Raw genomic sequence first — 27874 nt, 5'->3', positions numbered from 1 at the left:
GTGCAATTGCTTTGAACCATACAAATTCCCTGTAGCCTTTAAAAAACAAAATGATAATAGGAGGAGCTATATTGAAGAACTGGAACATAATAACTAACCACTAACTCGCCGAAACTTTACTCCAAGAGCAATGAGCTTAAGACTTGTTCCTGGAGGAGATCACTTTGTACTTGTGGACTGAACCTGGCTTACTGATGAACCCTCAAGAGACATTTTTCTCTCCTTGAATCCCCCAGTCTCTTACATACACAAAGAAATTACATTATGTCCAGTGTTTAATTAGTGGATTAATTATGTTCTCTGTTCATTGTTTTGACCCCTCTCTTCTTTTGAATTTGGGATATAGTGCATTGACAACATCCGCTGTAATGGCCTGATGACCAGCGTGTTTGAGGAGAATTCAAAAGTCACAGTGCCGCATATGATCAAGTAAGTCAGACCTTTGTTTATTCTGAAATAATGTGTGCTATGGGTGAATGTTTTTGTCATTATAGAAGCACAAATGTGACCCTGGATCACAGAACCAGTCATGAGGGTCAATGTTTTTTGCATGTTTGTCACACGTTAATGTTTTAGATCATTAAACAAATTTAAATATTAATCAAAGATAACACAAGTAAACACAACATGCAATTTTTGAATGAAGTTTTTTTATTATGAAGGGAAAACAAAATCCAAACCCACATGGCCCTGTGTGAAAAAGTGTTTGCCCCCCAAACTTAATAACTGGTTGGGCCACCCTTAGCAGCAACAACTGCAATCAAGCGTTTGCGATACCTTGCATGAGTCTGTTACAGCGCTGTGCAGGAATTTTGGTCCACTCATCTTGGCAGAATTGTTGTAATTCAGCCATATTGGGGGGGTTTTGAGCATGAACCGCCTTTTTAAGGTCACGCCACAGCATCTCAATAGGATTCAGGTCAGGACTTTGACTAGGCCACTCCAAAGTCTTCATTTTGTTTTTCTTCAGCCATTCAGAGGTGGATTTGCTGGTGTGTTTTGGATCATTGTCCTGCTGCAGAACCCAAGTTCGCTTCAGTTTGAGGTCACGAACAGATGGCCGGACATTGTCCTTCAGGATTTTTTGGTAGACAGCAGAATTCATGGTTCCATTTATCACAGCAAGTCTTCCAGGTCCAGCAGAAAAACAGCCCCAGACCATCACACTACCACCACCACCATATTTTACTGTTGGTATGATGTTTTTTTTCTGAAATGCTCTGTTACTTTTACGCCAGATGTAATGGGACACACACCTTCCAAAAGTTTAACTGTTGTCTCGTCAGTCCACAGAGTATTTTCCCAAAAGTCTTGGGGATCATCAAGATGTGTTCTGGCAAAACTGAGACGAGCCTTTATGTTCTTTTTGCTCAGCAGCGTCTTGGAACTGTACCATGCAGGTCATTTTTGCCCAGTCTCTTTCTTATGGTGGAGTCATGAACACTGACCTTAACTGAGGCAAGAGAGGCCTGCAGTTCTTTAGATGTTGTTGTGGGGTCTTTTGTGACCTCTTGAATGAGTCGTCGCTGCACTCTTGGGGTAATTTTGGTCGGCCGGCCACTCCTGGGAAGGTTCACCACTGTTCCATGTTTTCGCCATTTGTGGATAATGGCTCTCACTGTGGTTCGATGGAGTCCCAAAGTTTTAGAAATGGCTTTATAACCTTTTCCAGACTGATAGATCTCAATTACTTTCTTTCTCATTTGTTCCTGAATTTCTCTCAACATGACGTGTAGCTTTTGAGGATCTTTTGGTCTACTTCACTTTGTCAGGCAGGTCCTGTCCAATCATTAAAGTGATTTCTTGATTGCGAACAGGTGTGATTTTTTCCCCCTTCATTTAAAAACTGCATGTTGTGTTTAGTTGTGTTATCTTTGATTAATATTTAAATTTGTTTGATGATCTGAAACATTAAAGTGTGATAAACAAGCAAAAAAAATAAAAAATCATTAAGGGGGCCAAAACTTTTTACACCACTGTATCTCAAGCAAAACATTGAGAAAATCGCCTTTAAAATTGTCCAAATGAAGTTCTTAGCAATGCATATTACTTTTCAAAAATTCAATTTTGATTTCAAATGATTTTGGCATAAAAGAAAAATCTATAATTTTGACCCATACAATGTATTTTTGGCTATTGCTATAAATATACCCATGCTACTCAAGATTGGTTTTGTGGTCCAGGGTCACAAATGACTAAAAATAATATTTTACCCAGCCAAGAATGACTGTTTTGAAATGACTAGTGCACAAAAATGTGTCAGCTAGCCCAGAACAGCATTTTGCTTGCAGCTTGTTTTGGAGGCCCAGTGAACATGCACTGAATCCTTGCACATGTGCAAACGCATCTGTTCAAACTAAACATTGAGCACAGTGAGCACACTACAATAAGGGCAAGCAAGCGGGACTAATTTCCCTCCCTGCTGGACAATATGTTGGCAATACCAGTCCAGAAAGCATTGCAGCATTTCAGTGCGACTGTCCATGTGATTGACTACCACTGGCAAAAAGGGCCTTAGGCAAAGAATGATGATTATGCAGTCATTTATTTATTTAAAATAAAATACTTTATGATGTATGTGATAATGTACGGTTTGTTAGGATAAGACAGTATTTGGCCAAGATACAACTCTTTAAAAATCTGGAGGATCTTGAGGGTGCAAAAAAAAAAATCTAAATATTGAGAAAATTGCCTTTAAAGTTGTCCAAATGAAGTTCTTAGCAATGCATATTACTAATCAAAAATTAAGTTTTTAATCATATTTTGATGAAACATCTTTACTTAATATCCTAATGATTTATGGCAAAAAAGAAAAGTCAGTCATTTTGATCTATACGTATTGTTGGCTATTGCTACAAATATATCCATTCTACTTAAGACTGGTTTTGTCTTGCAGGGTCACATATTTAGCCACAATCACTATCAGTAGTGTTAAAATTATATCAGTGCATCTCCATTTAAGCTTTCATCATAAATGTACAACATACAGACAGTAAAGATGCTTTGGTTGTGCTCCTTATTAGATCCGATGCGCGTCTCCATAAAGATGATGTTGACATTTGCTTCAGTAAGACGCTCAACTCCTGCAAGGTTCCTCAGATCCGCTACGCCAGCGTGGAGAGACTGCTGGAGAGGCTTACCGACCTGCGCTTCCTCTCCATAGACTTCCTCAACACGTTCCTACACACCTACCGGATCTTCACCACCGCCACCGTGGTCATGGAGAAACTGGCTGACATCTACAAGAAGCCTTTTACATCCATACCAGTCAGGTAATATAGCTCCTAAAGGGGTTAAAAGTCACCACTAGTTAGGGAATGCCAATAAAAAATTATATCTACTGTGTATTTTACAGCCTTTTGTTTAAATGCCCAATATATACTGTATATCTGAATATTATCTATTTTCTCTGAATTGGCTTAATTTGTTTTTTTTTTCAATCCATCATTTCAATCAAGCATATATTGTTGCTGAGTAGATTTAAAATGTTTAATGCAAAATACAGTAAAAAAAAAAAGTAATAATAGTAATAAATAGTAGTAATAACAGCTTTTTAAACCAACACTACCATTTAGGTGATAGTTTTACTATTTATAATAACTGTTTTCTATTTGAATATATTTTAAAATGTAATTTATTCCTGTGATCAAAACTACATTTTTAGCATCATTACTCGTCTTCGTTGTCACATGATCCTTCAGAAATCATTTTAATATTATGATTTGCTGTTCAAGACACATTTATCATCATCATCATCATCATCATCATCATCAATATTTAAAGCAGTTGAGTAAATTTCAGATAAATGTTGTTTCAGGATACTTTGATAAATAGAAAGATCCAAAGATCAAAATTTATTTATAAAAAGCTTTTGTAACTATACTATTCAAAAGTTTGGAGTCTGTATATATTTTTTTATTATTATTATAATTATTAATAGAAATTATTACTTTTATTTAGCAAGAATGTTTGAAATTGATCAAAAGTAATGATAAAGACATTTATCTTACTTCTGAACTTTCTATTCATTAAAGAAACCTGAAAAACATCTGCCCTGCTGTTTATAATATAAACATAATAATAATAAATGTTTTTTTGAGCAGCAAATCAGAATATTAGAATGATTTCTGAAGGATCATGTGACTGGAGTAATCAGGCTTTGAAATCCCAAAAATAAATTACATTTTTAAATAAATTCAAATAGAAATTTTACTGTTTAATTTTTTTATTTCAAAATTGTACTGTTTTGCTGTATTTTGAATCAAATAAATGCAGGCTTTGTGAGCAGAAGAGACTATAACATTGAAAATCATTAAAAATCTTACTGTTCAAAAACTTTTTACTGGTAGCATATATTTTTACTAAAGAATATATGTAATTTATATAAAAATTTAGTATTGAGAGTGTTAACATTTTATAATGATGATGCAAACAAGTTGTTTGATTCAGTGAAACCGACAAATTAACCAACTCTAATACCGTTTTTACTACTGAAATTTATATCAGAGACACTCTGTTTTAACCAACTTATCCTAAAACACACATTAAAATCATGACAATATTCGCAATGATTCTTAATTTTTTATGGGCTTTAAAATGTTATTTTGCCCAGTTATATTATCAATAGACCAAAGCCAATAGGTGTATAGCCAGTTCTACAGTTACTGCTGCCTAGTCAAAAAGGAAATCAGAAATCACATTTAAAGCACTCTGAGAATTCAGTTATTTTGTAATTCTGTGACCTCACACTGGGTAGCCCAGCCCACAAAAAATCTCACTGGTCCCGCTCCACGTAAATATCTTCTGAATGGCTACAACTGTATTGCGTCACACAGCGGTTTTGTATTGCGTGTAGACAGACAAATGACCTGTCACTGGAAACTTTTTGGATTATAGGCAGTTTTCTACACTGTGGCCTTTTAAATCCATTTCAAATAATACCATATACTCAAACTCAAATGTTCTGTGTTATTGAAATATGTGGGAAAAAAACTACGAGGTGCATGCATCTGAAACACTGCTGTGAGCGAGAATGAGCAGGCCATTTATCTCTGCGTATATTTGTCCTTTCAAATGGAAGAAAGTTTTCTGTTCCAAAAGCAGGTGTTCTGCCAAGTCAAATTGGTGCACTCTCAGTAACCCTTACCTAAAAAGCAGCTCAGAAAGCCTCAAAGTGCTCAGTTATTCCTCCTCCATTTCCTTGAATGTACTGTTTCCTGCACAGTATGCAGAAGGCAAACACAGCATCTGTGCCTCATGTGAAAATACTTGTGGTCACTGTGAGTGCTGTTTCATGTATTGTCTGTGATGTTCCTCATCCCCACACCCACTTTGCTGTCACACAGGGTCCAGTATCACTCATTTGACCGCTTGTCCATTACATCCATCTGCCCAGACTACAGCCTGAAGATCAGGAAGATAGCACTGGATCAGTCAAAGTAACAAACCCATCTCTGTTACCAATTCACTTTCATCTCTGTCTGTTTTTCTAGTTCCTCACATTTTCCACTCTGTTTGAACTTATTTTGGAGTGTTTGTCTTCATCCTCTTTTTTGGAAGTTACAAACATGTGGTTTTATTGCATCCTGGATTCTCAGAACTTCTGCACTTGCACAAATTCATCTATTGCAGATCTTGTAATGTTTACCTGCTTTGTTACTGTTGTTCTCAATTTCCAAAAGCTGCAATCAATACTCCTCATGTGTGTTTAGTGTACTTGGAGCATGCAAGTATGGAAAACACAACATGAGAGATGTGCCAGTGTTGCTTTGCCATTTATGTCCTTTCATTTAATGTTGTTTCCACAACTCAGATCCCTGGAGCTTTTCTTCGCCACCAACCAGAACAACCGCAGCGGGGACCACGTAAATGACAAATCCCCCAGACTGTGTCGCAAGTTCTCATCTCCTCCACCTCTCTCCATCCCCTCCCGTACTTCCTCTCCGGTTCGCACCAGGAAGCTGTCTCTTAATTCCCCAATTGGCTCAAAAGTAGGCATTTTGGATCTATCCACGACCTCGTCGTCAGCAGCCAGCAGTCCAACCTCTGCCAACCCCACCATATCACCCCCACCATCCAACAACAACAACAAGCCCCCTCTGGATCTTAGCCGTGGACAAAGTCCGTCATCCCCGGAACAAAGCCCTGGAGCTTCGGATGACAATGCCGAGGTGCCACGAATCGACGCCCTCTGTGGTAAACTGCGTCGCAGCATTAGGAGAGGTGAGCAGAAAAGATATTTACTCTTTCTAGGAGAAGTGAGAAAAAGACATATTAGCTGTGTTTATAAACCTGTAATTTCACCATTGACTACTCCTTACTTCAGTAGGTGCCTTCCATGGTATCCACTGAAATGGAGCCTCACACAGATGACTGAAATTAAAATGTAACTGTTGGGTTCCGGAAGTAAAAATCCAGTTTGTTTTCTCCATAGAGAAATTGATTTTTAACAAAAACCAGGGGTGCCCAATCCTGTTTCTGGTGATCTACCTGATTTATTTACTGTATATTACGCTGCTGCCATACAGATCCTATATAAAAATGCGATTTCTTTGCCAGCTATTTACCTTCACAGACATAACCAGCTGTTTTTGTAACTATTGTGTGCTTTTAAGACTTGTGTGTATTTGACAGTTTAAGCACAGTAAGACATGAAAGAGAACTTTTTAGTTTAGAACCTAAGCATGTAAGTTTAGTACTCACATGCACAGATGTTTTTTGGCAGAGTATCTGAGTATCTACGAGCTTCTGGATGCTATTTGCATTTAAAGAGACATGCACGAAAACAGTGTGTTTCTGCCTCCACTTAAAATAGGCATATTCAAAATGATATAATAATTGATCTGTGGGGGTATATTTTGAGCTAAAACTTCACAGACACATTCTGGGGATACCTGAGACTTATATAACATTGTAAAAAGGGGCATAATTAGTCTCCTTTTAACAACAAACAATATAATACAATAATTTAAATTATTCTCATCCTTTATTCATTAAAATACATCATACCAACATAAGGCACATGGCTGTCATTACAATTCAAGTCTTCAGGTGAAACCTGAAAAGCAAAGAAAGAAAACAATGATATTTTTAGACAATACACAATATTACACAACATCTATTATTAAATAGTAATGCAACACATATGTTTCGTAATGCCATAATATTGCCATAATTCTCTATTCTGATCTTCTCTTAAAAATATATATATATATATATATATTTTTTTGATCAGAGTAGAATCCACATATAGTTTCTAACCAAAGTATTGTTTAGTGGTAAAACATGTTGAAGATTATTAAAAAGGCTGTCAATCTTCTCACAAAAGCTAATTATTCAGTGCAGTGAAGCCTCTCCTCCATTGACATCCATACATTCTCCACTCTCCTTCCCTGCTACGCTGACTTGGCTAATGATTGCAGGCTTGCCTTCTAGTGGCTTTGACGTAGATCTTAATTGGCTGTTGTGTTTGATCAGGGTTGGAACTGAGTTTGGCAGGATGGTAGATCTCTAGGAACAGGATTGGGCACCCGTTATAAACCATTAAAGGTAGACCTATTGTAAGCTACAAGCCAAGGTTGTTCATCAATGGTATTTACTTTCGTTAAGGCCAGCAGTCCACATTTTTTTAATCTTATTTTTTGAAAATGATCATGCTTAACAACAGAATTTTAGGTGAAAATTAACCATGAATCAAAAAACCCTCACTAATCAGAGAATCTAAAGAAGAAATTGTGTCAAAAGAGCACTCCCATGAAAATGTTTATTAACATCTTTAGGTCAATTGTCCCACATTTATGCATAGTTTTTCATTTGATTATGTCATTCGCAATGCTTCATTGGATTTTCGTTTTTTTCCATTATTAATGCCTTTAAGTACACAATCTTTTGTATTTTTGTCAGATTTCAAATAGTTTGTAATGTTGTAATTCACCTCGTAGCTGGTTGGTTTGGTTTAATGGCTTATAAGTCAGGATATTAAGGTTTAACAAAGACTTTTTTTTTAAATCCCAATGGGAAAAATACTTTTGGGATGAAAGCAAGTAAAAAATTGGCCGGCACGGTTGCACACTACAATTTGGTATAACAGCGCAGCACATAAAAATAATAAAAATATATAGTGCACACAAATGTCTGGTCATACACTAAAGTGATTTAATGATGCTTTTCAGCAGTGAATAAAATCTAAGATTTATCATTTAAAATTAAAAATTATCTTGCTTCATCCACCATCTTGGATTTATGTTTTCACTGAGCTTATCACAATGTATTTTGGCATTGTCTTTTTTCAAGAAAGGTTACATGTAATATGGCTAAAACAAGGTATCTATTAAGTATAATTATGATTTTTAATCTTAAAAGTCTTTGCATTTGGTGCATGCCTATGATGTGTTGTGATATTGAGAGCAGGTCAACACACTGGCTGGATGGTAACATTGATGTTCATGAATTCAAAGTTTGTTAGCTGGCTTTTGCCTTTTTAAAAGCATAATTTCATCTACTCCCTGAAGTAGCTGGCAGAGTGAATATTGTGGGAAAGATTTGTGTAGCCGCTCCAAATAACATCGAAAACCACTTTATCATAATAACTTGACGGCCAAACAAATGTGTTATTTTCTTTTATAGGCTATTAGTCTGACCAACATTCTCCTGTCTCCACATAAAATCCACGCGCAAATAAAGTGCAAACGTGCTTGCATTGTGTGCCTCCTTAATGCAAAACAGAAGACCTGAGATATCTGGCGAAACACCCATAATTTTGTGGTTTTACTGGCAGTCAGGCAGCTGGAATGAGAAGCAGGCATGTTTGAAACTCACCCAAATGATAAAGTGCTTGCTTTATTCAGAAACATTCAAAGGATCGATTTGTGTCTTGGAAATGGAGTGACTTAGGTTAAGATGTATGGTGTGCAAATTACTAATGGTTTGCTTTTTGTGTTTGCTTTAAAGAGAGGTGTTTGTATGGTTTTTCCCTCTTTCTGCTGTAAAATCCACCACATTCTGAGTTCTTTTTGTGAGCCATTAGCACTAATAGTAAGCTTTAACACTGCATCAGATGAGCTACATTAAACCTGCTAAGAGAATCTCTTCGGGTTTGCTTCTATATCACAGCCCAATCAATGTCTCAATGATGCGATTTTCTTGTTTTCGTGTTTCTCTGATCTCAGTAGCGAAATAATCAGTGTCGTAGCCACAGGGAACAAATGCTACTTTGATAAAAGTAATATGTTTTGATCAACATTTGTTTATGATCAGTTGTTTAACAGTACAAACAGCTATCCCAAAGTATTAAAGGGGTCATCGGATGCAAAACTAACTTTTACATGTTGTTTAAACATTAATGTGTGTTGGCAGTTTGTATACACAACCACCCTTCAATGATAAAAATCCACCCAGTGGAATTTTTTTAATCTTTTAAAGTACAGTCGTGGCCAAAAGTTTTGAGAATTACATAAATATTGGAAACTGGAAAAGTTGCTGCTTAAGTTTTTATAATAGCAATTTGCATATACTCCAGAATGTTATGAAGAGTGATCAGATGAATTGCATAGTCCTTCTTTACCGTGAAAATTAACTTAATCCCGAAAAAAACCTTTCCACTGCATTGTTAAGAAGGCTTCAGGGCATCCAAGAAAGTCCAGCAAGCGCCAGGATCGTCTCCTAAAGAGGATTCAGCTGCGGGAACGTAGTGCCACCAGTGCAGAGCTTGCTCAGGAATGGCAGCAGGCAGGTGTGAGTGCATCTGCACGCACAGTGAGGCCAAGACTTTTGGAAGATGGCCTGGTGTCAAGAAGGGCAGCAAAGAAGCCACTTCTCTCCAAAAAAACATCAGGGACAGATTGATCTTCTGCAAAAAGTATGGCGAATGGACTGCTGAGGACTGGGGCAAAGTCATAAGCATCTGGGGCATCTGGAAAAAGCTTGTCCGGAGAAGAAAATGTGAGCGCTACCATCAGTCCTGTGTCATGCCAACAGTAAAGCATCCTGAGACCATTCATGTGTGGGGTTGCTTCTCATCCAAGGGAGTGGGCTCACTCACAATTTTGCCCAAAAACACAGCCATGAATAAAGAATGGTACCAAAACACCCTCCAACAGCAACTTCTTCCAACAATCCAACAACAGTTTGGTGAAGAACAATGCATTTTCCAGCACAATGGAGCACCGTGCCATAAGGCAAAAGTGATAACTTAGTGGCTCGGCCTGGAACCTTGATCTTAAAACTTGTGGTCAATCCTCAAGAGGCGGGTGGACAAACAAAAACCCACTAATTCTGACAAACTCCAAGAAGTGATTATGAAAGAATGGGTTGCTATCAGTCAGGATTTGGCCCAGAAGTTGATTGAGAGCATGTATAGTCGAATTGCAGAGGTCCTGAAAAAGAAGGGCCAACACTGCAAATACTGACTCTTTGCATAAATGTCATGTAATTGTCGATAAAAGCCTTTGAAACGTATGAAGTGCTTGTAATTATATTTCAGTACATCACAGAAACAACTGAAACAAAGATCTAAAAGCAGTTGAGCAGCAAACTTTGTGAAAACTAATATTTGTGTCATTCTCAAAACTTTTGGCCACGACTGTAATATCCCCTTTTTAAAATCAGTTCATTCTCAGCTTCTAGTCTTTGTGACGAAACACATTTGATTGACATGAGCATCTTACCTTAGACCTGCCCTCACTGAGCTGAAACAGTCTGAATACGATTGCCATTGTGTGACTCAGAGGGAGTTGCAGAGGGAGACTCTAATTGAGGGATTGAGGGGTTCTGTTGTTGGATGTAATAATGAACATAGCAGTAGTCATTTACTCCCGACATCTGGGCCACTTAAGAGGCAGAGGACAACGTTACTTTCATTTTTAAAAAGAAAGCCCCGATCCCGATCTACATATGTATCTATGTTCGTGTAAATTATTCGTGATGCAGCTTCACCCACAGCAGAAGTGAGTATAAGGGTTTTTATGCATTTTTAATAATGTGTTTGTTGGCAAGTTTTGCCGATAAACGCAGGTAAATGCAGCTAAATGCAGCTAAACACGGCTAAATGCGCTTAAAGTAAATATTACAGCTCATAATCCCTCAGCAGAGAGGGGCGGGGTGAGCAGAGCTCATTTGCATTTAAAGGGCCCATGCGATAAAATGAGCTGATATTTTGCAGAGCTGATTTTGACAAGGCAAAAGGGTGGTTTTTTATACTACTGTTGAAAATTTTTAACCAAAGTATATTAGAGACTTTTCATTAAGACCCTAAAGAATCATATGAACTTGTGGAAAATGGGCATCCGATGACACTTTTAAATTACAGCGTCTGTCAAACAATAGACCAGGCAAAAAATAATTAGCCTAGATATGTCTCCAGTTGACCCTTCGCAAAGACCCACCCCCGTTTGTTACTGTTGCTATGTTCGACAAGCCATGGCACTCTCACCCAGTGAAAAATACACTGCAGAGCAAAGAGAAAACTGACAATGCACCAACAGTAGACAGATCCGGTTACTTTAACTATGAAACAAAGTCTCAGCTTTCAAATTTTGACATTTTGTAAGAAATTCAAACAATAAATAGTGTTTTTTAGCTCTTTAATGTGTCATGCCAGATCACTGTAGCAAGTTGAAGCGGCATGTGAACTGATCATCTCTTCCTTTTTACTAGTTAGAGCATGAAATAAACACGAATGAACATCAGAAAGTATCTTGTTTAAACCACAGAAAGACGTCAACACACTATTTTTCAAGTTAAAGTCCACCGACGCTAATCTACTTTTTGGTTTATTTGTCAAACAAAATGGCAGATTCTGCATTATGATTGGTCAGATTGCCTGTCAGGATCAATTGTATCTATGGACCAGAATATCAGAAACACATAAGGGCAATGTTATTTTAGTAGATTGAGATATTATTATAGTTTTTATTAACAGTTTAAATTAGATTTTAGTTTTATATTTTCGATTTTAATGTTAAATACATTTTTTGGGGTCATTTTTTAGCATTATTTTATTAGTTTTAAATATTTATTTGGGTATTTAAATATTTACCCAATACCTAAACTTAACAACTACCTTACTAACTAATAATAAGCAGTAAATTAGAAATTTATTGAGGGAAAAATCTCTATTCTAAAGTGTTACTGTTTATTTTATTTTAAATAACAAAGTTATGGTTTATAGTTTTAGTTTACCATAACACTGCTATGCATCATATTTTTCTGAATTAAATCAAAATGTCAAAATTGTTTTTCATTCATTTTTGTGGTGCTGATTCCAAAATTGTACCTGTTTTACTAAAATAGTAGCATTTTTGTTTTTAACCTTTTCGTTAATTGATGAAGTCTTGTATCATCCATGAATCACCAGTAATCTTCCACAAAGGCATGATTCATATCTTCCTCTGAGCCAGGTTTCAAATTTGTTCAATTTTCAGACAATTTTTACATGTATGAATGATTTCCAAAAACATTTTATCCCCATTTATACTCCTAATTTGAAGGTTAGAATTACAGCTAGTGACAGAAGAAAAAACAAACACAACCGAGATGCTTTCTGCAGTATCAATGGGTGTTTTACTACATCCAAACAGTGACAGAAAATCACAGTTTGTGTTAAAAAAAATAAAATATATATATATATATTATATATATATTTCTAAACTTGAGTTTATGAAAAACTTTTTGACATTAAATAGATTATTTAAACATGTTCTTACACTCCATTGCAGGTTGTAAGTTAAATTGAATACTTATTTGTGGACCACAAAACCAGTCATTAGGGTCATTTTATTGAAATAGATTCAATTGATGTATGGTTTGTTTATATTTACTGTAGAAAATTTACAAAATATCTTCATGGAACATGATCTTTACTTAATACCCTAATGATTTTTGGCATAAAAGAAAAATCGATAATTTTGACCCATACAATGTATTTTAGGCTATTGCTACAAATATACCCGTGCTACTTAAGACTGGTTTTGTGGTCCAAAGTCACATTTTATCATTAAACATGAACATTTTGACATAAATAAACATACATGATGTTGATTGATATTTTTGAACTTGGCATCATGACATTAGGTCAAATTTGGCAGATTTTTTAAGAATGCAGGGCCTGCTTAGAGTTGGCATTTTTGATGTAACTACCATGCAACCTCTCATATCACTGTATCAACAATCCAACAACCACCCAGAACTCCCTAGCATCCACATAGCATCTCCCTGGCCATAGTTATTTGCTGTTCCCTGCTCCCTGCTCCCTGCTCTGTTTGCTTGTAGAGCTGTTGCCCTAAAACCATTCATTTTTCACAAAGGAGGGGTTCTATGATCCATTTTAATAAAGGGTCTGACTTTCCCCTCAGCTGTGCTGGAGTCAGTGTCTTTGGACAAATTTATTCCAGAATCGCCACAAGGCAGTGAACCAGGAGAAATCTCTCCCTGCCGCTCACCCTCCACTCCACGCCACCTCCGCTACAGACAGTCAGGAGGTAAGCGTGCACATGTCTGTTTGTGTTTGGCTTCTGAGAACAACTGTCAAACACAGTGGCGAGTTATGACTTTCTGAAAGAAATATAAATACTTCTATGAATGAAACTCTTTCATTCCAATATTGTTGATCTCAGGACACCTAGATTTCCCGTATGAAGCCGTGTAATATAAAGATTTGACCATAATTTAAGAAAATAGCTGGACTGCAGATAACTTTCTGAACTCTTTTTTCATTGGTCCTATTGCAAGTATTTGGGAAGCTATTAAGACATGAAGTTGTTTTTGTACTGGTCTTGAATCAGTTTTAGAGGAGAAAGCATCCTGTATTTCTTATGGTTCCTCAGGCAAAACTTACTCAGTGCAGTCCTCAGCAAAGTGCAGTTCAGTTACTAAATGGCCACAGTCACAGTCTTGGATCTGAAACAGTCAAATATTGTGCTTGGATGACATTAAATGAAGCCATATATGGGGAGAGCTGGGACAGGAGTTAATTATGTGACTTCTTTCCGCCAGCACATAATTGGTTCTGAATGGTGCAGATGTTGTTCCATTCAGACTGTTTGTATTGGGTATCTTTAGCATCTTCGTTTTGTTCAACATAAGCAATCAGATTATGATTCTGTATTCAGCAGATATCCATGAAAAGCTGTTTCCACGTGTTCACTCAGTTACTGAATATGGTTACTAAAAGGGGGGTTTTTGCAAAAAATGTCTTTCATTTTCAAGTATGACCACGGGATTGGTTATGTGATAACTATGGCTTTGATTTCAGTACAGTACTACATACTGTACTACACGTCCATTGAGGAAGTCAAGGGTAAATTCACACAAAAATAAAAACTCTTTACATTATTAACATTATTTATTCACGCTAATGTCTTTACAACCGTTTTTTTTTTTCACACATACACACAAAAAATATTTTTAAATAGTATTAACAGTATTTCCCATACATAAAGTCCATAGAGAACAGGGGTTATCAAGCTATATTGGCCAAAAAAATTGTTTAATAAAGTAGTTCATTCTAAAATTTCATGTGATGAAGAGACTGAAAATTAAAGGACAAGTTCACTTCCAGAACAAAACTTTACAGATAATTTACTCACTCCCTTGTCATCCAAGATGTTCATGTCTTTCTTTCTTCAGTCATAGAGAAATTGTTTTTTTTGAGGCAACGTTTCAGGATTTCTCTCCATATAGTGGACTTCTATGATGCCCCCGAGTTTGAACTTCCAAAATGCAATTTAAATGCAGCTTCAAAGGGCTCTAAACATTCCCAGCTGAGAAAAAGGGGTCTCATCTAGTGAAACGATCGTTATTTTCCAAAAAAAATATACAATTTATATACTTTTTAACCTCAAATGCTCATCTTGTCTAGCTCATGAAGCATTCTGGGTCAAGACAGTTAGGGTATGACGATAAACATCCACCTCATTTTCACCTCCAACTGTAAAATCATCCTACGTTGCTGCAGAAGTACAGGCCCAGCGTTAAAAAACGTGCAAGGAGGTTTAAACACCCATTTAAGAAAAGGTAAAAGAGCGATGTAGGATGATTTTGAAGCTGGAGGAGAAAATGAAACGGGAGTTCACAGAGGTCATGCAGAGCTAGACAAGACGAGCGTTTGAGGTCAAAAATGATATAAATTGTACATTTTTTAGAAATTAAGCGATCGTTTCGCCAGACAAGACTCTTCTTCCTCAGCTGGGATCGTGTAAAGCCCTTTGAAGCTGCATTTAAATTGCATTTTGGAAGTTCAAACTCGTGGGCACCACAGAAGTCCATTATATGAAGAACATTCCTCAAAAAATGTCCTCAAAAAAATTATTTCTTTACAACTAAAGAAAGAAAGACATCTTGGATGACAAGGGAGTGAGTAAATTTATTAATACATTTTTGTTCTGGAAGTGAACTTCTCCTTTAAGCCATTATTCAGTAAAATGATTCATCAAATATGATGGTTTGACATTATGGCGTGTGGTTATGAGACACTTAAGAACTGAGTTACTGAGTTACAGTTACTGAGGTCCAAGCTAACTAACTAAATAAACAAATTAATATTGGATTCTCTGTCACATGGGAAAAATGACTTAAAGGGATAGATCACTCAAAATTGAAAATTACCCCTTGATTTCCATACCCTCAAATCAATCTATGTGTATATGACTTTCTTCTTTCAGACGAATACAATCAGAGTTATATTTAAAAATAATGTCCTGGCTCTTCCAAGCTTTAAAATGGCAGTGAATGGGTTTGATTTTTTTAAAGTGCATCCGTCCATCATAAAAAGTACTTCACACGGCTCCAGGGGGTTAATAAAGACCCTCTGAAGGGAATTGATGTATTAGTGTAAGAAAATGATCACCATATTTACAACTTTATAAACCGTATCTCTAGCTTCTATTAACTTTTGGCGCTTTTCCACTACACAGTACCAGCTCGCCTCGGCTCGACTCGGCTCGGCTCGACTCGACTCGGCTCTGTTTGGTTTTCCACTGTGTAAAAGTTGTACCTGTACCTCTACAATAGTACCTGGTTTGTCATAGCGACGCTGCAGGAAACTGCCGTGATGTAATCTTCTACGCGACACACACCCGCTGTCTGCACCTCCTCGTTTGACCACGGCGTATTCTTCCGAGTTGCCATAATATGTAATGGATTGGATATGTCACGCAATCTCTGGCCAAACTTTTTAAAAATGGTGGGGTTATTCTGGATACTATTGCTGGCGCGTGCAATGACGACGCAGTGAATAGTGACGATTCTCTCTGACCAATCAGCAGTCTGCTGTGTTTTCACGTCACATTTAGTATCGCCTCAGCTCGCCTCAGCTCGCTTGGAACCTCGCCGGAGGTGGTACGAAAAAAAGTACCTGGAAGCCGGTACAGGTACAACTTTTACACAGTGGAAAACCAAACAGAGCCGAGTCGAGTCGAGCCGAGGCGAGCTGAGGCGAGCTGGTACTGTGTAGTGGAAAAGCGCCATTTTATACATGCATTCACTAGAGAGTGGTACTTGTACTTCTAACTTGTGACCGGTGTTTTCTTTTGCTCTCTCCACTGCGTTTTCATGTTAGTCCCTTCTCACCAAAGCTTACACTGCGCCTACATCATCTGAAGCCATGTGAAGTACTTTTAATGATAGATTTATGCATTGTATTAAACTTTAAATTCTCAACAGCCATTCACCCTTATTATAAAGCTTAGAAGAGCCAAGACTTGTTTTAATATTACTCCGAATGTATTCGTCTGAAAGAAGAAAGTGAAAGTCATATACATCTAGGATGGCTTGAGGATGAGTATATCATGGTGTAATTTTCAGTTTTACGTGAACTATCCCTTTAAGAGTGAGTAAATAATGAAAGAATTTGTGATTGACTTGATTGTTTATTGGTGCCATCATCCTTTTTGGATGATCCAGTTTTTTTCCTAAAAGGATTATCGTTAAATCTGTTCTCCATATTTGTTTTTTTCCCTAGTCCAGTCAGCTGAGAACTCGCGCTGCTCTGTTTCTCCAGCCTCTGCGTTTGCAATCGCCACAGCAGCAGCTGGACACAGCAGCCCTCCAGGTACACTGCACCGCTGACACAACCCGAGAGAAATACGGAGATTCATATGCTCTGCCCATTGCCTCAGAATGCTGTAGACCATCTACTGTGTTCACAAATTTAAATTCACTCTACACGTAAAGCTCTTGCAGTTTCTGCAGGTCTCATGAGTTATATGTTGAATTAAGAAAATAAGCTTTTACAGTCTGAAACAAGAGCCTGGAAATGATTGAGTCAAACCAAAATTTATTCAGACACCTTCAACATTTCTCACATTATCACAATTTATTTGCTATAGTTTAGAAAATGGTAAAAATATGACAAGAACTGTGTCAGAATAAATTAATCTTGATAATTTCACATAACTTTGATAGAAAGGTATGTAATGAATTACAATCAACCAAAAATTCACCCACTAGTAAAAAAATATTGAAAAATATATACCGTGTCTGAATAATTTTTGATTTGACAGTAGGTCAGTTTGTATTTTCCTTTGCAGTTTTTAACAATTCTGAGCGGACTTGTGACAAGGAGTTCATTATACGTCGTGCGGCTACCAACAGAGTCCTGAATGTCCTGCGCCACTGGGTCTCCAAACACTCACAGGTCTGTCCATCAGCATCAGTTCTTCCATAGCTGCTTGTATTTCAATGACATCACTTCACAGAACAGCAGATGACACACTGAGTGTCACTACATCTACTCTCTTTTTCCCTCCCTGCTGCTTGACTGATATTTTATCAGCGCCTTTACATAGTAGTCCAGGCTCTGACTGTGAACACATGGTTAACCCTCGGGCCTCATATTTTACAGGGCAGAAGAAACAAAACACCTCTTCACAATTTCCATGTTATTTTCACAAGGGCAACCAATTACCTTACATAAACAGAACCAAACCTTAATTACCACAGCAACTACTTTCATTTCTTGAAAGAGAGGCTATTAAAGGTGAAGTGTGTCATTTCTGTGCCAGTAGCATCCAACCAAACGGATTTGAAAGAATAAGGATTGTTTAGATAATGTTGCTAATCAATGTTTTGAAAAGTCTTAGAGCCAGTGTTACACTTTTTAAGACTTTGAATATGCAATTTTTATTCTTTATCGGAACAGGTCGGGTAAATTTAGGATTATATCATTGCTTACCACTGGGTCCTCTGCAGTCAAGTCAAGTCAAGTCACGTCACCTTTATTTATATAGCGCTTTTAAAAATACAGATTGTGTCAAAGCAACTGCACAGTATTTAAACAGCACAATAGTGTGTTAGTAACGCATTATTGTAAATAATCAATTTTCAGTTAAAGGCAATGAATTCAGTGATATCATCATCCAGTTCAGTTCAAATAGTATACGATATCGCTGGAAAGTGAATGGGTGCCATCAAAATGAGTGCCATCAAAATGAGAGTCCAAACTCACTAAAATCCACACAATTCCAGTCCATCAGCTGTGTGTTTGTAAGAAACAAAACCAACAAGGTGTTTTCACTTTAAAACATCCCTTCTGGCCAAAATATCAATTTATAATTCATAAAAACACTTCCTCCAGTGATAAAGTCCATCCCCTGTTGTCCTCTCACTTCAAAATCTACCGACATATTTGCTTAGAGCATAGTTTTGGACTGTTTTTCTCGTAAACAGTGCTTAATTTGTGCATTTTCTCTCCTGATTCAGAACTTTTTCACTAGAGAAAGCAATATTGTGGATTGAAGACATGTATTTAAAGGGATAGTTCACCTAAAAATGAAAATTCTGTTATTAATTACTCACCCTCATGTTGTTTCAAACCCGTAAGACCTTTGTTGATCTTCACAACACAAACTGAGATATTTTAAATAAAATCTGAGAGCTTTCTGAGTCTTGTATAGACAGTAGGGTTGGGTCGATAGACGATGCCATCGTCCATCGCCGATGGCCGATAGACATCACGATGCTGAGCCGGCATCACGATCCTCCGCCCCGGCCCGCCCTCGCCGCAGCAGCAGCAACCCGCTTGCAAAAAACACACACTTAATCACACTATATAGCCAAATGAAATACATGCTTTCAATTTCCGCATCTTTACATATTTTATTATTATTATTATTATGAGGAAATAATAACAAGGAAGTTGTTAGCGATCACAATACAAATTACAGTGAACTCCAAATGAATTACACGAACTAGTTCGTTTACATTAATAAATGAGGCATACAAAAACAGCATAAAAATCTAAATAATTTTAATTAAATTAGATTAAATAAACTACACCAAATATACCCTTTTCATGGTTTTACCATAACGAACAGAGCTTGGAACAAAAAACAAGAGAATATATTTTTTTTCCATCGAAATACGAACCTACAATACAAAGCCTAGTATACATTATAAATAACAGTTTATCATTCAAATACATTGGGAATATGGAAACACTTGGATTTGTGCCGAATTACAGAGGTACGTGAGCCAGTGATGCGCGGGTTGATCCAAAATGAGCGGGTGCCTGCGGTCACCCGTGGTTAGGCCTACGAGTCATCCAAAAATATTTTTAATGATATTCGGGTCGCGGTCGTTTGAAATAAAGATGCCAATTAAACCTTTGTAATTTATATAGTAGGCTACTAGACACTTTTCTATGAAATACATAGGCCTACACTTTATTGGCTGAATAATATTTACCTTTTGAATGTTGAGCGTTATTAACTGTTGAATAAATGCTGACGCAGGACAAAAAAAAAAAAAAAAATCCCAACACGTTGAACTGAGCAATGCCATTGTACCATTTTAATAGGCTACTTTTAAACGCATATAGCTCAGTAATGTCAGTTTTATGTATTTTCTGAGAGGGGGTGGGATTTTTGTTGGGAAAATCGGGGGAGAGACGCACACTTCGATTAGACTGGATAAACACATGCAGCATCTTAATTGTTAAGAAAATGGTATAAATGTCTCGAATATTTTGATTATGTCCAATGCTTCTCTTTCTTTTTGGAATTATTAGACACATTTCACTATGTCTTTTCAAATGCCTAGGTCTGTTTAATTTCCTTAATTATAAAATTTCTCGCACTATTTTTAAACGTTTATTCAAGCAATAATATATAAATTATCTCATGTATATGCTTGTTTAAAACCAGGGATTAAAAACGAATTCCAAGTAAAAACGGTATTTTTCTTTACATTTCCAGAGAGCGAAACGAACGAAATTAAACATTACTAAGGCACTATAATTTCCTTATTCATTCGATACAACTATTACAGCTATACAATTAATATAGGCTATATCAAATAATATTATTTTGGCATATTCGTGATTCCTGAATTTATATATGAAAACTTCGTTTTGAAGTGCATTCGTTATGTTTGTAAGAAAATTCCTTAACCTAGCCTATTAAGTTGATTTAATGTTCTTGATCATTTTTAGAAGTTAAAAATTAAGAAAAAAGGAATTAGCTTGTAGTCTATATATATTTAGGGCTATAGGCTAATCCTTTTCTTAACTTTTATTACACTGTAGATCGAAATAAAATAATTCTTGATCATATTTAACATCAGAGAATCACTGACATAATTTAGAGTACTTCGAAAACGAAACTATTTAAATCTTTATAAAGGAAAGACAAAATAAATCACAACAAGAACAATCTGTATTTTTCTTGTAATCAAGAACATTTCTTTTGACAAAATTACCTAATTAATGCTGAATGACGCATCTCCACTGCATAGCCACATATAATCGCTGCTGTCAGTCGCCAATATTTGTTAGTTAGATGTAAACGTCGGTCGGGTTCGGGTTGTTTATACGTTGACCCGCGCATCACTGACGTGAGCCCAACGCCTGGTATTTTTAGTTTCGCTTTGTTTTGGTTTCTTAACTTAGTTTCATTCTGAATACTGTTACATTTAAATGATTCGTTTTGGAGTCAGGGTAACTAACTTATAGCTATGTTTATAGTGTTTATAATGTTAATACATAATAATATTTCGCTTGATTTGGTATTATTTCTGATATTACAATTTCTCTCTAAACATTCCGCTGCTCATTAAATGCGTTTGGAGAGAGTGGGTTAAGCAGTAAGCAATCAATGAGAGCGGTTTTGAACTTAAAAAAAGCTTTAAAAATCCCGCTCAAATTAAGCACTGGTGGAAACGATGCCATCGCCCATCGCGATGTTTCACATTAGACATCGTACGATGCCAAATTGGTCGACATCGCCCAACCCTAATAGACAGCAATGCAGCTGAAACATTCAAGGCCCAGAAAAGTAGTAAGGACATTGTTACAATCGTCCATGTGAAACTGTTGAATAAAGTCATTATATTTGCACACAAAAAGTATTCTCATAGCTTCATAAAACCACTGATGTCACATGGACTATTTTAACAATGTTCTTACTACCTTTCTGGGCCTTGAACGTATCAGTTGCTGTCTTTGAAGGGTCAAAAATCTTAATTTGTGTTCTGAAGATGAACAAAGGTCTTACGCGTTTGGAAAAATGTAAGGGCGAGTAATTAATGACAGAAATGCTGGTGAATTATTTTATCAGCTGCTTGGACTGATCAGCTGATAGGCGGTACCCATTCACTGGCAAGTGATTTAATAATACTAAGTTTGTTCCAATAAAGAAACTCTACATCTACACCAAAATCTTGGAAGGCATAAGAATTAATTTTTGGGTAACTGTTTCATCTTTGGGTAACTGGTAGTTGTGGGTAATTTTTAAATAAATGTATGGCTTTATGTAAAGCTTTGTGGCCTTACTGCTTCTCACTGTACACTTGTATCTTTATTGATTCAGGTATTTTCTGCAGTACTTGGCTTGCTTTCAGCTATAAAGCCATATATTCATCATATTGATCTTTGTTATATTATGCCCATTAACTCAGAGATAAAATATAATTTCAATCCCTGCCAACTTTTTTATGAGTCAATACATAGGATATGATAACATTAATATTGACAACTATTCAAAACAAAACACGCAGTCCCAGGACCTCACACACAGCCAACATAATTATGTGCTGCAGTGGAAACAGTCTCTCATAATGGCCTTCTGAAATAAGCAGCTATTTTTCAAATTACTTCGCTTTGTTTGAGTGAAGGGAAAGTGTGGGCTAATTGCATTGATCCGTTTTAACCCTTTGTCAGTTTAGGCTAAAAACGACCTGACATCTCACGCAGAGAGAGCTTGTTAGAAATGACCTTTATGGTTGCACAGGTGAAAGATGCGCATGAGAGAAACACGAGAGGAGGAATGTTTACAAATGCTGGTTGTCTTGGGAAAGGTGAAAAATTCAGCTGATAGTAGGGAGTAGCTCAAATTTACTTAAATCAGAATCAGAAAGAGCTTTAGTTCTTTAAAGTATTATCAGGCTACATTGATATTTTAGAATAATTTATACATTGTTATAGTATTTAGTAATATTTTAAATTACCTTTTATTTTTATATTTTCAGTTTTTGCTATAACTTTAGATGATTTTGTAGTTTTTATTACTATATATTTTTTTAAATATTTCTATGCAGCTTTGATTTATTTTTAGTAAAACAGTAAAATTCAATTCCATTTCAATTATTTGCCAAGGTCACATTTCTAATATCAGTTTTTAAGCGTATACAGATTCTAATATCTAATATTTCTAAATCTAAAATCTAATCTTTATTTTATTCCAGTTTTATTTCAATTTAAGAATTAATTGTTTAATAACAACACTGACATGGTACTACACTACCAGTCAAAAGTTTTTGAACAGTAAAATATTTTTTAAAGAAGTCTCTTCTACTCACCAAACCTGCATTTATTTGATCCAAAACACAGCAAAAGCAGTAATATTGTGAAATATTTTTACTGTTTAAAATTACTGCTTTCTATTTGAATATATTTTAAAATGTAATTTATACCTGTGATAAAAACTAAATTTTTAGCATCATTACTCCTGTCTTTAGTGTCACTTCAGAAATCATTCTAATATGCAGATTTACTGTTCAAGAAACATTTTTGTCATCATATCATCAACATTTAAAACAGTTGAGTAATTTTTCAGGATTCTTTGATGAATAGAAAGATCCAACGATCAGGATTTATCTGAAATAAATAAATTATACACTATCATTCAAAATCTTGGAGTCAGTATATATATATTTTTTAATCAAAAGTGGTGATTAAGAGATGATATAATGTTACAAAAGATTTCTATTTCAGATAAATGCTGTTCTTCTGAACTTTTTATTAATAAAAAAAAACCTGAAAAAATTATAATAATAATGAATGTTTTTTGAGCAGCAAAATAGCAGAAGATTAGAATGATTTCTGAAGGATCATGTGACTGGAGTAATAATGCTAAAATTTCAGCTTTGAAATCACAGAAATAAATTACATTTTAAAATATATTAAAATAGAGAACAGTTATTTTAAATAGTAAAAAATATTTCAAAATTGTACTGTTTTTGCTGTACTTTGGATCAAATAAATGCAGGCTTGGTGAGCAGAACTTAAAAAAAAAAAAAAAAAAATCTAACTGCTCAAAAACTTTTGACTGATAGTGTATGTCTAACAAATCATGGCATTACCATGGTACTATTACTATTAGGCTGTTTTTTGTTATTCTAGGGACAAAACTGGATTAAGCAGCCATGTTCTGTTCACAATAAAAAGGTAAATCACTATTGGATCTAGAAGCGCTTATCGCAGGCTGCTAAATTTCTTTGAAAACCCCCACAAGTGAATAAGAGGACTGAGGATTCAACTGCACTGTTAATTAGCACAGAGACCCTGCTCTGCCATTTCACCTCTCTCATTCTCTATCAGATCTTTACTTCCTTTCCCTTTGTACCATAACAAAAACAAACTGACCAGATATGGAGAATCTGCTGCTTCAATCTGGTACTACTACTTTTTGAATTTTGTTCTTTGCAAAGTTGAAAAAAAAATCTTTAAAATGGTCATTTTAATATTTTATCCAGTCATGTACTGTATAATGGAGATGTAAAAATGTACTGCATAACAGGAATAAGCAAGTGAGGTAGCCATTATGCTAACTACAGTCTAGCATACCAAACATAAGAGTACTTATACTCTGAGAACAACACAGCACAAGCGCTCAAGTGCTTTATGTATTTGCATTTGAAAGCCTGCACAAAATATTATGCACTATTTTATTGGTTTGTTTAAATCATGTCACTTATGCTATTTTAGATAACTGTTCCTTAGCAGAGGAATATTTGCATTATTTTTCATGTCAGGATCAAGAATTATTAGTTAGTTTAAAAACTGGCACTGAAAGTGGTCTAAACACAGATAGCATAAAGAAGGATAGATCAAATTAGATGAATGCTTTGGTCCACAATAAACTAAAGTGAATAGAGAAAAAACAGTGAAGAACACTGACTGTTTAATAGATGCAGGGCTTTATGAAGCCAGAACTGAAGAATGCTTTAACTGTGACACAAGAGATTAGCCACCCACCTGCAGTGCTTGCAGGCACAGAGAGACAGAAGAAAGACTGGGTTAGCTGTTGATTAGTACACTGGGAAACTGTAAAGCTGTGGTAATACAGCCTCTGACGAGCACTAATGGAGAGTGTGCAATCTAAAACACTACCACACCGCATACATTTTTTATGAATCTGTGTTTTGTTCTTGTTTTTCAGTAAAAATATATAAACATCATTAAAGCTTAAAGGATTAGTTCACTACTGAAATACAATTTCCTGATCATTTACTCACCCCCATGTTATCCAAGATGTTCAAGTCTTTCTTTCTTCATTCAAAAAGAAATTAAGGTTTTTGAGGAAAACATTCCAAGATTTTTCTCCATATAGTGGACTTCAATAGGGGGTCAACGGGTTTCAATGCAGCTTCAAAGAACTCTACACAATCCTAGTCGAGGAAGAAGGGTCTTATTTAGCAAAACAATCAGTCATTTTCTAAAAAAAAACCTCAAATTTATATACTTTTTAACCACAAATGGTTGTCTTGCACAATCACTTTGGAAAGATCACGCATGGTTAGTTTTTCCTCTGTACTTCGGTTCAAAAAGGCTGGGGTTAAAAAACTAAATCTTCTTTTTTTGTAAAAGGTGTTTGACTTTCTTTGCATGTTCGCTTTGAAAACACTGGGTTGGAACTTCTGCCTGACCTTGCCAATGTGATTACGTGAAGTCGTGGACACTGAGCTAATGCAGGATGAATGTTTGTGGTTAAAAAGCATATACATTTTTTTTTTAAAGAAAATAACCGATCGTTTCACTAGATAAGACCCTTATTTCTTGGCTGGTATTGTGTACAGTCATGGCCAAAAGTTTTGAGAATTACATAAATATCGGAAATTGGAAAAGTTGCTGCTTAAGTTTTTATAATAGCAATTTGCATATACTTCAGAATGTTATGAAGAGTGATCAGATGAATTGCATAGTCCTTCTTTGCCATGAAAATTAACTTAATCCCGAAAAAAACTTTCCAATGCATTTCATTGCTGTCATTAATGGACCTGCTGAGATCATTTCAGTAATCGTCTTGTTAACTCAGGTGAGAATGTTGACGAGCACAAGGCTGGAGATCATTATGTCAGGCTGATTGGGTTAGAATAGCAGACTTGACATGTTAAAAGGAGGGTGATGCTTGAAATCATTGTTCTTCCATTGTTAACCATGGTGACCTGCAAAGAAACACGTGCAGCCACCATTGCGTTGCATAAAAATGGCTTCACAGGCAAGGATATTGTGGCTACTAAGATTGCACCTAAATCAACAATTTATAGGATCATCAAGAACTTCAAGGAAAGAGGTTCAATTCTTGTTAAGAAGGCTTCAGGGCATCCAAGAAAGTCCAGCAAGCGCCAAGATTGTCTCCTAAAGAGGATTCAGCTGCGGGATCATAGTGCCACCAGTGCAGAGCTTGCTCAGGAATGGCAGCAGGCAGGTGTGAGTGCATCTGCACGCACAGTGAGGCCAAGACTTTTGGAAGATGGCCTGGTGTCAAGAAGGGCAGCAAAGAAGCCACTTCTCTCCAAAAAAAAAACATCAGGGACAGATTGATCTTCTGCAAAAAGTATGGCGAATGGACTGCTGAGGACTGGGGCAAAGTCATATTCTCTGATGAAGCCTCTTTCCGATTGTTTGGGGCATCTGGAAAAAGGCTTGTCCGGAGAAGAAAAGGTGAGCACTACCATCAGTCCTGTGTCATGCCAACAGTAAAGCATCCTGAGACCATTCATGTGTGGGGTTGCTTCTCATCCAAAGGAGTGGGCTCACTCACAATTTTGCCCAAAAACACAGCCATGAATAAAGAATGGTACCAAAACACCCTTCAACAGAAACTTCTTCCAACAATCCAACAACAGTTTGGTGAAGAACAATGCATTTTCCAGCACAATGGAGCACCGTGCCATAAGGCAAAAGTGATAACTAAGTGGCTCGGGGACCAAAACATTGAAATTTTGGGTCCATGGCCTGGAAACTCCCCAGATCTTAATCCCATTGAGAACTTGTGGTCAATCCTCAAGAGGCGGGTGGACAAACAAAAACCCACTAATTCTGACAAACTCCAAGAAGTGATTATGAAAGAATGGGTTGCTATCAGTCAGGATTTGGCCCAGAAGTTGATTGAGAGCATGCCCAGTCGAATTGCAGAGGTCCTGAAAAAGAAGGGCCAACACTGCAAATACTGACTCTTTGCATAAATGTCATGTAATTGTCGATAAAAGCCTTTGAAACGTGTGAAGTGCTTGTAATTATATTTCAGTACATCACAGAAACAACTGAAACAAAGATCTAAAAGCAGTTTAGCAGCAAACTTTGTGAAAACTAATATTTGTGTCATTCTCAAAACTTTTGGCCACAACTGTATACTTATAAAAATAAAGGTGATTAACGATGCCTCATTTTTATCTAAATGGTTCCATAAAGGACCTTTAACATCTGAACATTTCTGTTTCACAAAAGGTTCTTTGTGGCAAAAGAAGGTTCTTCAGATTATAAAAAGGTAAGAAAGGGATGGTTCTTTAAAGAACCTTTGACTGAATGGTTCTTTGTGGAACCAAAAATGGTTCTTCTATTGCATCGCTGTAAAGAACTTTTAAAAGCACATTTATTTTTAAGAATGTAGAGTGCTTTGAAGCTGCATTGAAACAGCAATTCAGACCTTCAACCTGTTGATCCCCACTGAAGTACACTATATGGAGAAAAATCCTGGAATGTGTTCCTCAAAAACCTTAATTTTTTTTACGACTCAAGAAAGAACATCTTGGATGACATGGTAATGTCATTATGACATTATGAGGAAAGTTTAATTCTGGAGTGAACTAATCCTTTAAAGCAAACTGTGTAAGACTTGTTCCTGAAATATTTTTTTTTACCCCATAGAAAAAATCTGCAAAAGAAACCACACAAAAATACCGATTAAAAATATTTGAAGTCTACACACAGAATCTGCAATGGATTAATCTGCATTAGTTAAAACCTTGATATGCCAAAGAAATTAGTTTAGATTCAGCCAGTATTTGATTTTGGTCATCTGGGGATGTGAACCCATCAGTCTTTGCTTTACCTAAATTATGCATGGGTCTCTGATGTTTGTGGAACTTGATTCTATGTGTGTGGTGGGTTTCAGGACTTTGAAATGAACGGAGAGCTAAAGATGGGTGTGATCTGCCTGCTAGAGGAGGTGTTGAGAGACCCCGACCTTCTTCCCCAGGAGAGGAAAGCCACAGCAAACATTCTAAGGCAGGTTACATAAGCACACACTCACACACATGAAATTCAGCACTTTCTGAAAGTCACTACGGACAGGGACATCTTTGAATATCAATGAAAATCTTTGTTGAGATTTTATTTTCAAGGGAAACATGAAAGCTCATTAAAGAAAGTTGGATTTTTCTT

At 36.3% G+C, this 27874-nt stretch overlaps 1 protein-coding gene across 1 annotated transcript in view; it reads left to right on the top strand.

The window, feature by feature from the left end:
* Positions 1 to 27874, top strand: part of rasgrf2b (Ras protein-specific guanine nucleotide-releasing factor 2b) — a 98608-nt gene that overhangs the window by 58822 nt on the left and 11912 nt on the right. Inside the window, exons 13-19 of the mRNA XM_073841194.1 lie at positions 347 to 429; positions 3024 to 3272; positions 5813 to 6222; positions 13350 to 13475; positions 16955 to 17044; positions 17523 to 17629; positions 27606 to 27718. Of these exons, the coding sequence (XP_073697295.1) occupies positions 347 to 429; positions 3024 to 3272; positions 5813 to 6222; positions 13350 to 13475; positions 16955 to 17044; positions 17523 to 17629; positions 27606 to 27718 (1178 nt within the window). The remainder of the gene's footprint in view (positions 1 to 346; positions 430 to 3023; positions 3273 to 5812; positions 6223 to 13349; positions 13476 to 16954; positions 17045 to 17522; positions 17630 to 27605; positions 27719 to 27874) is intronic.

This window comes from Garra rufa, chromosome 5, assembly GCF_049309525.1.
Source record: "Garra rufa chromosome 5, GarRuf1.0, whole genome shotgun sequence".
In the NCBI taxonomy this organism is placed as follows: domain Eukaryota; kingdom Metazoa; phylum Chordata; class Actinopteri; order Cypriniformes; family Cyprinidae; genus Garra; species Garra rufa.
The sequence above is the reverse complement of the archived record's forward strand: the minus strand, read 5'-3'. Positions and strand labels throughout refer to the sequence as shown.